The sequence below is a fragment of the Eleginops maclovinus genome, chromosome 22 (genome assembly GCF_036324505.1).
Source record: "Eleginops maclovinus isolate JMC-PN-2008 ecotype Puerto Natales chromosome 22, JC_Emac_rtc_rv5, whole genome shotgun sequence".
In the NCBI taxonomy this organism is placed as follows: Eukaryota; Metazoa; Chordata; class Actinopteri; order Perciformes; family Eleginopidae; genus Eleginops; species Eleginops maclovinus.
The window spans coordinates 3,483,005-3,496,719 of NC_086370.1; the positions used below are offsets into that span (position 1 = coordinate 3,483,005).

Below are 13,715 nucleotides of genomic sequence, written 5' to 3' on the forward strand. Positions count from 1 at the left end.
CAAGTTGACGGTGTACAATTTGGTTTAGAAACAAATCTTAAAATAGAAAGGGTTCTTTTTACACACAGTTGTCCGTCTTGTTTACCCTTCTTCTTTACTCCATCCCCACTTACACAAACCCGCACAGCTTCAGCGAAGAGATTAGGGCTCATGCTGTTAAGTATTCAGAAACAGCAGGAAGACAGAGTGAGGTCTCAGTGGGCCAGAAAACAGACAGGATGACTTCCAACAAGGACAAACTTTATCAGGACATCCCTGTGAGCATCTGTCTGACTGCCTGAGTGTGGCCTGTGTGTGTGCATCTCCATAAAAGTTGTGTGAACATGACTCTGTTACAGATATTGCATGAGTGGGGGCCATTTTTTTTAGACACTTTCGGAAGAAGCAGGTGGCTTCCCAAGGGGGAAATATCCTAGACGACCTTTCTACTGAAACTTTTTTGTCACATTCATGATGTTTTTTAAGATCTTAGCCAGAGGAGCAGCTTATTTCAAGCTCTTTATGTTGCATTTAAACACCATAAACAGGAAGGAACATGCATTTCAATGTGGCATTTATTTACCAAAATAATCGAAATGTAGTGAAAATAATCTAAGGTGCAAAAAATGAGGTTGCCTTTCCCTGAAGCTGGGCCTGCATGCAGGCTTACTGCAGATTCCCTTCAGTATCATAAGGGAAGTGGCAGCAGCTTGAGGGAACAAAGCAATAAGTAAGAATTTACATAAATTCACATGGTAATGTATTCAGCATTAGGCAATGACTTCCCTTATAACAGAGGGACATGTTTTTGAAAAAAAAGGGTTTTGAGAACAGCAAAGCAGAAAGATTTTGCAAAGGCGTTCACAGACACGAGTATAATGAAAAAATACTAGTCGTGATAATTGGGATTCAAAATGAAGATAAAATCTTCCAATCTCTGGAGCCCAATGTGCGTTCACACACACACACACACACACACACACACACACACACACACACACACACACACACACACACACACACACACAGAGTCGTGAATTCATTATTAAAGTCTCACAATGCAAACACAAAGGAATTCTTCAGCTAACAAAAGTTAATCCAGAATGTCTGTTTTTATCAACAATGGCCACCGATGGTGATATTGGCACCTGAGACCAGTTTGAAAAGAACTACAGTAATTTGGTTTCACAACACACACCCGCACGCCAAGTTTCCTTTTATGCCGTATTTGGCCCAACAATTGAACATGATAACAAACTTAGCCGCAGTATTGTGCCGCTCTGTAATTTTGACGTGGTGTCAAAACTCCCAACTGGTTGGCTGGCGTTCGATTAAAAGTAAATTGGTTCTCCTCTAAGTGACTTTAGAAAGTCTTACATAAGCCATATTTATAACTATTATGAAAATAGAAAGATTATTTGTCTTTTAAGCAGCATAATATTGTGAGATAGCAGTGTAATCTCTCACAGCCGGTTCTGCCTGGCCCTCTCTGATTCTTTAGCGGAGATAATGATTGTAGCGGCTCGCCGAGGGAACAGGACACACACATCCACTGAATGAAAAATGGAGGTCACATTACCTTTCCAAAGCTTCCTTTCCCAATGGCCCGTAATATCTGGAAGTGGTCAAAGTTCACTGTGAAGAAAGAGAGAGGGAAGAATTCAATCAGAATGTATCAGCACTGAGAAATCTTTGCTTTTTGGCTCGGCTCTGCAGTCCAGCACATCTCATTTAACATCAGTTAGGTCGATGTGCTGACATTCGGAATGAGTTTGTGTTCACAGCTACATCAAATGACCGGTGAAGGAACATCATTTCTTTGTTTATTCCCCCCCTCGGCCAGAACCTCCTTTCCAGCACCTTAGAGTAAACTTTCCCGGGGAGGGTGAGTAGTGTGATGCCTCTGTAATTGGCACACACCCTCTGATCCCCCTTTTTAAAAGAGGGAACCACCACCCTGGTCTGCCACTCCTTCGGTACTGTTTCCGACTTCCACGCAATGTTGATGAGACGTGTCAACCATGACAGTCCCTCAACACCCAGAGCCTTCAGCATTTCTGGGCGGATCTCATCCACCACCGGCTTTGCCACTGTGGAGTTGTTTGACTACCTCAGTGACTTCCCCCCATGAGATTGGAGTTGATCCCCTTCAAACTCCAGCTCGGCCTCTAACATAGAGGGTGGAGTTGTCGGGTTCAGGAGTTCCTCAAAATGTTCCTTCCACCGCCCTAACACCCTATCAGTTGAGGTCAACAGCGTCTCATCCTTACTGTACACAGCTTGGATGGTTCCCTGCTTCCCCCTCCTGAGGTGTCGGACGGTTTTCCAGAACAACTTTGGTGCCGACCGAAAGTCCTTCTCCATGGCTTCTCCGAACTTCTCCCACACCCACTGCTTTGCCTCGGCCACGGCTGATTGAAGTCTCCCAGCAAGATTAAGGAGTCCCCTTCGGGAGCCCCATACAGGACTCTTTTCAGGGTCTCCATAAGGCTGAATACTCTGAACTTCTGTTTGGTGCATAAGCACACACAACAGTCAGAGTTTTCCATAACCCGCAGGCGTAGGGAGGCGACCCTCTCGTCCACTGGGGTAAACTCCAACAAAGCGGCACTCAACCGGGGGCTTGTGAGTATCCCCACACCCGCTCGGCGCCTCACACCTTGGGCATCTCCGTAAAAGAATAGAGTCCAACCCCTGTCAAGAAGTAAGGTTCCAGAAGCGACGCTGTGCGTAGAGGTGAGCCCCACCAGATCCAACGGGTAACGCTCCACCTCCCGCACAAGCTCCAGCTCCTTTCCCCCCCCCAGAGGTGACGTTCCACGTCCCCAAAGCCAGCCCGGTCTGCCGCCCGGGTCTGGTCCGTCGAGACCCTCTACTTTAACTGCCACCCTGCTGGCAATGCACCCGACCCTATCGCTGTTTCCCGTAAGTTGACATTAATTAAATGTTTTATGTCAACAGGTTGCACTTAACTGTATTAAGTTAGTTGAAAGCAATAATATTAAGTTCAGATAGGTTCAACCTTATATCATCGCTTTCAATGAACTTAATACAGTGATGTGCAACCTGTTGAGATAATACATTTAATTAAAGTTAACGTTTCAGATTTTTCAGTGTATCAGGGATTGAAACGTAATTTGGAGAGAAATTGACCAAAAGTCCAGTTTGTTTGTTTTGTGTGTACATTGTGTATCTCGAGTACAGCTCATGTATACTCGTGGTTTCCATCAGGCATTCTCAATCCTCTGAACTACACAACCACGGATGAATAATAAGGAAGCAGACAGGAAACAAACAAAAGAACGCATAATATGCAGGTACGCTCAATTGTTTGAGCTTGGGGTCTTGAGATTGGCATGCTTTTGGCAGCAAATGTCATGATGCTAAAGCAAGTGTATTTAGATACAGAAACAATATATCCAATGTAAAAGTGTCATGGTGGTGCTAGATGCATAGTCAGGGGGTCACCAAATCCAAGATGATTCATCCTAAGGCTATCTTGAATATCCGGACAAATGTTAATGGCGATCCTGAGATATTAGATTCATCAGGCAAGTGGTGGACCAATTGACATTGACATATCCAGAAAAATTCAGCTAACATGGCTAAAATAGTTTTGAAGTAACTGTTATTTTGTTTGTTTTTTGTATATATTGACTGTTGTTCTTTTATTTATGCCTTTTCATGTGTGTATATAATTATGTATATACATATTTCTATATATATTTGTTTTTTTTATTCCTCGGGATTGTGGGAAACCCTATTCAATTTGGTCTTCCAGTTTATCTAGTCGGAGAATCAGAGTGGAAAGGCAGAGGAGTCTCATTTAAAAAAAAAGGGGAAGAACACCCAGCCCAAAGCACTGGAATCATTCATCAGGGTTTGTGTTGTTGTATCAGTTTGTGTAATGGGACAGTTAGATGTCTCGGTTCATTTCCTTCGTGACTCTGGAGCTTTATATGGCCAGGCGAGGGTAGGAAACAGTCTTGAAAAAAAGAAAAGTAAACCCATCGTATAATATATTGCAACAAATACATGATCTTTTAGTTATGGTGCATTATCTCATATCTACCTAATTTCTACATTCATATAGTCAAAACAAATCCCTATACTGCATTGTAGTTGATTTAGAATGTATTATTTCTTGTATTCTTGATATCACTCAATTATCTACAATCATTACATTAAAAAGTGGCTTTGCTGATGACAGCTATAGTTGGCGAGTTATGGTATAAACAATAAACAGCTGGTAAATTGGATAAGGACACCTCACTACGGTAAGCTCTGCACTGTAGCTGCTTAAGCTAGCTTTAGCATTAGCCTTACACGTAGGACAGACGTGAATCCTAAATATTCAATTTCTCAGTTTTTAGGATTAGAAGATTAGAAATGATATTATGGTTGGTGTGTTGGGCAACAAACTGACGATTTTGAAGCGTTTCATGACGATCTATTGAGATATTTTGCGACACCGTAAGCAAGGATATGTAGTTTATACATCTAAATCTAATATAAGGAAAACTGTCAAAGCAAAGACCAGTTCAAAACATATGCATACTTGTGCCTTATGTCCGTCCAAAATGTAACACATTCTGCCACAAATCTATGAATAGTTTATCGATACAGTGTTTCTGAGAATTGATACAGTATTGCAAAACTCAAGTTAGTAAACCTTAGTTAAAGTAAAAAATGCAGTGGTTGGAAGGGAGTTTTCTAATGTTTTCCTTCCTAATGTACTGTATGTAAAAGGTTTTGACTGATATGAAACATTTTTTTTGTTCCTTGCTTCTGATTCAAACCAGAAAAATCAGTCACCATATTGCCATGTACCGCACGTACCGACGTGGGCTGATGAGATGATGGGCTACCACTGACCGACCTCCTCCTGATCCTCTTTGTTACTGATTGCGACTTGCCTCTGTTGTGTGTGTATGTGTGTGTGTGTGTGTGTGTGTGTGTGTGTGTGTGTGTGTGTGTGTGTGTGTGTGTGTGTGTGTGTGTGTGTGTGTGTGTGTGTGTGTGTGTGTGTGTGTGTGTGTGTGCAGCAGGCAGATGTGAGCGCAGCAGCCACGATGCTAACTCACGCCGCTCCTCCTTAAAAGTCAATCATCTTCTGAAGCCCCCGTCCCCCCGTGTAGACAAGGAGTGATCAAGAGAGATGACGGCACATGCTGGTCCCCTATTTCTGCTATATGTTTGATATTGTTTGTTCACCATGGTCTCCCGGGAGATCCTTACTCTCACACTTTGCATGAATAAGCTTTACCGCTTTGTTTGACAGCCATAGACACAGAGGACGATCCGCGTATGTTGGTGATCCTATAACGTTTTTACATCTGAAAGATACGTCCAAACACAGCAGCTCTCAGAAAAAAAAGGCTGAGTGCAAGGCTTCCTCTCGAGGAGACTGCGTGCGACGCCATGGACTCACTCCTCATTAAAAACTATTAAAAAGAGCATGCTTTCATGCCAAATCAGCAGCTCATGTCATGAGTCTGATCAGCTCAGAGATATTGTAAAATGTCATTTTACCACCAGCGCCCAAACAAATCTGAACTCTTTTCAGGAATCTGAGGTTAAAAACATAATCCTTAAAATAAAGAATTATGTTCACTTGTGTCTCAATGCAATGTCTCGTTAAACCAGACCCGACAGAAATGGGTTTTAAGCTTGATATATTTCTCAAAGAAATGTGCAATATCTTCTATTACTCAGCAAGGCTGCATTAAAAATGAAGGCAGTATCAAAAAGTCCTTAAACACAAGAGACTCTGAGCACGAGCTCACATACTTTATCATTTCATGCCCTGTATAAATATTTATATGATATCCCCACGGTAACATATCTAATAGGGGTTACTTTCCAGACAGCTTCTCCACATGTGGGTCAATAGTTCTCACACACACTTGAGTCAAGGAGTTCCATGGTAGCTGCAAAATCCAGATTTACACCCGGGTCCAAAAACGATTTTGATCTCCAAATCTAATCACCTCGTATGTGACAGCACTGAATTGATATAATACTAACTCGTTTCAGTTTAATTATGAACTAAAGCCATGCATTATTAAGGGCGTGGCCCTTTTGAGTGACAGATTTGTGCTGTCAGCTGTCTGCTAGCTGCCCCCCCTCGGCCATGTTTGTGGCGTTAGTGACGTTTGAAGAGTGTTTCATGCCATAATTGTACTTGCAGCAGTACATACACACATTCTTTCTTTTTTTTAACAATATTTTTGGATATTCTGGTGTTTAGTGATCTAAATGCATTGCCCTAAGGGACAAAAAGGTACAGTGTCCCTGACTTAAGCACCACTTTCAGCTAACAAGCCCACAATGCCAACTCCAAAGCAATCAACTTGACAAAATGTTGATAATTAACTGTCTAAAAAACTTGATGTACGGCTCACTAATAAATAGAGTATTTCATTCTGTGTGTTTTATAGGAAGAAGTGACTAGCTGCAAAATCCAGAGCAGGAATATGAAGCCAATGCACAAAACATGTTCAAATGATAAAAGTTAACAGCAGAAATAAACATGTTTACAGCCTGGTCTCCAAACCTCATCACCTCGTATATCACATCTGTGAGGTTATATATTACTAACTCCTTTGAGTTTAATTACTAATGTGTGCTTCCCTTCTCTATATTTAATACTTGCTGTGCCACTTGCCACTGTAACATTGTCAATTTCCCCGCTGCAAGAACAATAAAGGAATTCTGATTCAGAAACTTAGTAAACAAAGCAGGTTGGTTCGGCTCCCAAGCCCGCGTACTTGGCAGCAGATACTGCATATGGGCCACTAGCTCTGACCACTGAGCTATCCAAACGCCCTCTGTTTCAAAAAAACTTGCTAAATACAAAGAAATGTTCGCAGAAAGCGGCATTTAACAATGTGCCTCTTTTTATATTGATCCGACAGACTCTCACAAGAAGAAAGTAGGAGGGGTTGTTGGGTGAATAATGCTGAATATGGTCCCTTCTTGTTATAAAAAGGTGACTCAAGCTGAAGCCACATAACTGTAGTGTCCTTGCATTACCTAGCCCTGTCTCTCTTCCCCATTTCTACAGTGTTCTCTGTGGAAAATAAAGGTGAAAATGCCACAAAAACATAATCTTGAAAGAGAGTTGAGTAATCCCTGAAGGGGATTCATATGAGGGCTTTCACACGGCACTGAGTCACACTGTAAATGTGTCAGAAGGTATATCGAGGCCTACGTGTAGCCTAAATTTAAAAAAGGGAACCCAAGAAATGTAAATGACTGATCAAAGACGTGGACTGTGACTCTACATGACAGATAGCACAATTACCTATCAACTCTGGTGTTCTCTTATGAACACATCGATGGTCGCCAGGATCACAGCGCTTCCTCAAAGTATGAGTCATCTGGTAATGGGATGCAAAACAAAACTCACCCCCTTCCCCTCTCTCTTTAGCTGGCCTGGTGAAAGGCCTGCTCTTTAGATCCAGGGGCAAAGAGATATTTGGGCTTTGTTCTATTCTAAGGAGATAATTAGAGCGGACACAGCGTTTCCTGTAAGCAAGGCATCGGAGGCGCTCTTTCTCTCCTCCATTCTGCCAGGCTGTCTCCCTCATGCTGGGAAGAAAGAGTAAGAAGGAGGCTGTATAGGTCTTTCATTTCATACAAGATTTACAGTGACTTAAATCACTACATAGAGCGTGTCTGGAACGGATGGCCAGTAAAGTCGAGCAGCAGAGGTGAAGGGCCTGCAGTGTGGTCGATTAATGGGTTCACAAGCAGTTTATTGTTCCGTACCGGCCTTTACAGACTTCAAGTGAGAGTTGAAGTTCAGCAACATTCCGTTGAATGTTTTTTCTGTTAAGAGCACAACTCTTTTCCAGCTTCAAGTCGTTGACAAAGAGTTGCTGCACAAGTGTTGAGTTAAAGGGGCCTTATCTGCTCGTTTTCAGGTCCTATGTATTTGTATTTAGTGCCTCTCCTGTGACATGTCTCCGTGCTTTAATGTTCAAAAAGCTCTTTATTTTTCTCATACTGCCTGTGCTGCAGCACCTCTTTTCAACCCATCTGAAACCAGAGCCCAGTCTGCTCTGATTGGTTAGCTGGCCGGCTCTGTTGTGATCAACCGAGCCATCTCTAAGCAGTGTGGTCAACTGCTCAGAGAAGTCTCGCCCTTTAGCCTATCACGTACAATTAGTTTGAGCGCTAGCCAATAGAGGCGCGAGTGTTACGTAGTGATGTCCGAAGTAAAGTAAAGAGTCCAATGGAGCCATTTTAGGCAGGGGGGGGGGGGTGTAGGAGAGAAACTCTGGAGGGAACACAGGGATTTTAGCCTTTGCAGACCATTTACATGCACACAAACCTATAGAACACACTACAGGAGAGGGAAAACCCAACAAGCAGAATAGAAACTCTTTGAATGATTGAAAAACCATCCATTGGATAGTCATGACCAGGCTTGGGGAGAAATGGATTACGTAACAGGATTACGTTAATGGGATACGAAAACAAGGTAACTGCATTCCCTTACAGTCACATAGAAGAAGACGTTATCACATTACTGTTCATTTAAAAAACAATGGTGGATTACTAGCAGGATTACAATGTTCACATGTATGTACAGTAAGGATCACATGTTCTCTCTCCTCTGTCAGCTGTTCTGTTCTGTAGGCTAATACTTTAAGAGTGAATGTATACGCCTACTGCCTGAATCTGCTTTATGGTTTCTCTTTCTTTGGTTCATTTGTTCTGTTTTTAATTCAGCAGGTGAACCAGCTCAGATCTTGTTCCTGCTTTTTAAACTGGAGTATGTGCTCATGTGTTTCAGTGTACTACGCTGCTGCCTGAATATGCTTCAAGAAAGGCAACTTCTACTATCAATGAAATCATTTCTGATGTTAAATATCTTGGTTTCTTCTTTTCTAAGGTCACGTTGTTCTGTTGTCCAACACAATACACTTAAATATTAACACCATATTGATAAGTCTTTTTTCTCTTGCATGTGTTTGTAAAGCATTTGATATGAAGCTAATCCAAAACAGAAAGTAATCAGGTTACATTGCTACTATATTTTGATGCTCAGGTTACGTTACTGTACCTTTGTTTTTTAACAGGTAACAAGTTATCATTACGGAAAACATTTGTAAAGTAACCCTCCCAACCCTGGATATGACGAATGAAAAAGCGCTGCCCATGGTTTTGTAGTGAGTGTGTTTCACAGAAATAAAAGTGTGTGTACTACAGTCACTCTGTGTGAGCCGTCCGCTCTCAGGTTTCAGTGGATGCTGCGCAAAATACTACGGATGAGCCCCTTAGTGAATTTGACCTGCCGGGGAAACAGTGGGGGAATGACGACATATTTTCCTCCGTAGGGGTTGGGAGCTGCTGACACACCACCATGAAATGCTGAGTAGGCTCCACAGGAGGCCTCGATGGGGGATTGGCTCCTGTGGAGAAGCTGATATTGGCACAAAGCCAATGTCAAGGGGGTATGGAAAGTGTGTGTCTAAGAGGGTCTGAGAGGGTGTGCATGTGTGTCCATGCACTCTGATGGCATTGAGTCACGATTCAGCCCTCAATAACAGATGTCCTAGTCATATAAATATAAGGCTCTGGTCATTGGACGACTTTCTAAAATTAAATTGGTGATTATGGCGACACCAACACCAACTGATGGTATAATTATGTAATGTTGGCATTTCTCTGCAAGTCGACTTATTGATTATTTGATTGACAGAATAATAATCGCCTTATATGTTGGTAGTACAATCATTTTAGTAATTATTCAAGATTTTCTGCTTCCCAAAAATATTTGACAATGATCTAGATTTATGATGATCGTATTTAACTGAATATCTTTGGGGTTTCCACTGAGAAAAGATTGAAGATATAACCTTGGTCTTTGAGGAAATGACATTTTTTAGACCAATGATAATAATCAGCAGATTAGTGTCCAATGAAGATGATAATTAGTTGCAGACCACGTATAAGACATCTGCGCTTTTAAATTGGAGTTTTATCATGTGTTTTACATTTGTTTTATGCCCTATCTGTTTTTTAAATGTTTTATATACAGCCCCGGAAAACATTAAGAGACCACTCGAAATATATATATATATTTATATATATATATATATGTGTGTATGTATATTCATTGATATAATGTTACAAAACGTAACATTATATCAATGAATATACATACACACATACATACACACATATATATATATATATATATATACATATATATATATATATTTATATATTATATATATATATTTATATATATATATATATATTTATATATATATATATATGTGTGTATGTATGTGTGTATGTATATTCATTGATATAATGTTACAAAACGTAACATTATATCAACTTGTAATGTGGATGATAAAGGAGAGCCGATGAGGCTAAACAGGGTGGATCTTGAGGAGGACACCTTGAAGACCACAAAGAATTCATTATGCAACAAGATCATTAATTGCTCATTTTACCCTGGGAAATATTGGATAGAAGAGGCGCCTGGAGAGAGAACCTTTCAAAGCAATTCTCAACAACATGATTACTTTTAGAAAGAAACGATACAACAAATCAGTAGTCAACAGACAGGGAGATTACCCTCCCTTCAAAGATGAAAAGAAATTGCTGCATTACAAACCAGAGTCATTATTTAACAAAGTAACGAAAACACAGCAATTAACAGCGTGGACCACACTGAGGCAGAACACACCATAATGCCAATAAACTGTATGAACATTCATGTGAATGTAATGTATGGTGTAAGGTTTCATCGTTGGGAATTCATTATAAATACTACATTATTACAATTTTCACGAGACGTTTTTTTATTAATCACCATCACAGTCGCCGCCCCCGGCACAAAGCGGGTTGTGTGAGGGGAGGAGGGGGGCGCCGGTTTATCAAGAGTGCAGATGCTGATGAAATACGAGTTCAACTCTAAGAGGTACTAGCAGTTTGATGGTGCTGGTGTGAGCACAATAAACAGATGTTTGGCGCTTCAAGGTTCAGAGTTTGTGGTATTTATGCAATTTCCCCTGCTTGAGAAAACTTGGATATACTCTCACTGTTTTATGATATTGTTAGGTTTCATACTTGCTACAAGTCCTGAAACCCCGGAAATTAGTCAGCATTTAATTACTTCTCGGTAGTGCCTGAAATAAGATCTTTGGTTAAAACAAGCTCAAGAGATTTTCCTGTTGTGTTCTACAACATGAAATATGTCAGTAAATTCCCCACTTGTGAATATAAGAAGCCTCTATTCAAACAGCGTGACTAAATAAGACTGCTAAATGTCAACACGCTGAACATTAGCTGCCTTTAGCTTCGGGGTGGTGACGTGAAGTCATGTGATTACGATGTAATAAATTCTTAGCTTAGCGTTAGCTTTTACATTTATGCGTTTGCACCTTAAGTATTTAAAAAGAGTTCAAATGTTGAGACTATCCTGATGAGCAAAACGGGCAAATATCATAAACGTGTGAAAGATAAAGGTCTTATTTTCTGCTATTTCTAAAATTCAATAGAAAAATCACGTTCCTTTATGTCGAGCATTTTTTGTTGATGTTGGGATACAACATTCTCCTATTGCCCCCCAAAGTCCAGCCAGTTGTCCTTCGAAAACAATCCGCAGTTATCTGCTAGCATTAGGGGTGAGGGTAATAATCGATACAGCACAGTATGGCGATACTTTGCGTGGTGATATTGTATCGATACACGGACGCCAAGTATCAATATTTTATTTTATAAACGATATTATTGTAAAACCAAATTCAAGTTTTTGGTAACAATTGCTTTGGCAATCCACTATGGATACAGTCAGTGGTATTGGCAGGAAGATAGTCAGAACAAAGATGGAGTCAGCTGAGAGGGAAATCAGAAATGCTCCATATCGCAATATATGGTATCGCAATACTTAGCATATCGCAGAATCCAATACTATTGTATCGTGGCTTCAGTATGGCGATAGTATCGCATCGTGGGGAGCCTGGTGATTCCCACCCGTAGGTAGTATCTCAATTTGTTTTCATTTAAAATCATTCCAAAAGGGGGTGGATTTAGTACTGATGCATTCCTTGGAAAATCACAACAGCACCCCCAACTTTGATTCTCCACCATGCAGCCTCTCATTTTACTGGGTTCCCCGAAGAGGCTACACCTAACTGGAAGAGATTCACACCGTAGTCAATACACTGCACTACTGATACAGTTCAACTGTCATCTGTAATTGAAGCATCAAGTTGAGCTAAGGGGCTGCCAAGGCACGAGGAGGAGGCAAAGCACTATTCTTATGGGGGGGTCGGAACCTAATACCAGTGATGACAGTCGAGCTGGAGCTCATTGATCTTTGAGATATCACTTAATACGCTAGAGCCATGGTTCACCATGCTCATTCCATTTAAAAGCCAAGCTTTGTGCTGAGAGGGCAGTATTGGGGAAGCCAGATAATAGAAGTTCTGTCCCTGTAACATGCTAAAATAATTGTATTTAAAGAGCAGTGACCTCTACGCTCACACCTGACTTTCTTTGCTTAAGTACAAAGTGAAAGTTATATTGGTAGAAACTGAAAACGCATATTTTATGCATTTAAATGACTCCTTATGGATACTTATTCTAGATGGCAACATAAACAGCTTACTATAATAACGGTTCCATTAAACATACAGTATTTTCACACTATATTAAAGTGGTTTAACATAAAGAGGTTGGCTGTAGACCATAGACTACAGTCTTTCTGTGTAAAATGTTGGCTTACACAAAATGAGCTTGAGTTGATACAGTGCTGTACATCAGAATGACCACCACTATTCTTTCGTAACACTCAGACATGGATCATTTTGTCTCACAAATTCAGTTTTTATTTACTTCACCACTATAAATGAGTCACCGCTGCAAAGTTTGTACCGGGGCTGAAAAACAACAGAGTTCATTAAGATAAAGAAAAATGTTGTGCAGCAGTTTTTGGACAGAGTGCAAATGTAAACACACACATTAGATATTGAATCGATAAAGGTTATGATAAAGGTGAAAACACCAATGTACACAATGCCAAATACACCTCAGGAGGAGCACCGAGGTTTTCTCACTGTTGTATCTGGTGATAATATGGTACACAGTATTAACAAAGCATAGCATAAGTGGCACTACATGAATCATTCTTTTAATAACGGAGAAATGACTGATCTGAATATATTGTATTGTCTTTTATGAATATTTAAGTAAGGCGCACAGAAAGTGAACTCTGTAACGTTAATGCACCGTACATTTAGAGTACGACCCGAGCATTAAAATCAAACGGAGTGAATGCACACATTGGACTGGGATCAAAAAAGCTCCTAGCATCGATCCCTTCCTGTTCCACCTTTGGAGAATACACCTCTGCTTCTAATCCAATCCAGCGCTGTCTGCCTCCGCGCTATGATATCAGCCTGTGTACAAGCTATTTCTCAGATTATGCTGACAGCTTTCCATTTGCATGCACTGCGCACATCACCGCCATGCCATATGCTTGGCATCTTTATAGCGTCAGTCGGCAGCAGGCAACACTATGATATGATGAGGGCAACGCATTTTGCTCAAGTTCTCGTGTCTCTACACAGACGCTGGCAGAGGGATCAGAGTCTGAGTGCATGTGACACTTCAATGTGCATGTGACACTACACAGCGCCATGAGAAGCATAGTAAGAAAGAAAAAAGTGTTTGCTTTACAGCGGCGTCTTCCCCCATGTGATTTGTGA

General features: G+C 40.9%; 1 protein-coding gene across 1 annotated transcript in view; it reads right to left on the reverse strand.

Moving 5' to 3' along the window:
* The window catches only part of LOC134858609 (serine/threonine-protein kinase 32C), a 100,628-nt gene that overhangs the window by 64,445 nt on the left and 22,468 nt on the right, over nucleotides 1-13,715 (reverse strand). Inside the window, exon 2 of the mRNA XM_063874587.1 lies at nucleotides 1,559-1,614. Coding sequence (XP_063730657.1) covers nucleotides 1,559-1,614 — 56 coding nt within the window. The remainder of the gene's footprint in view (nucleotides 1-1,558; nucleotides 1,615-13,715) is intronic.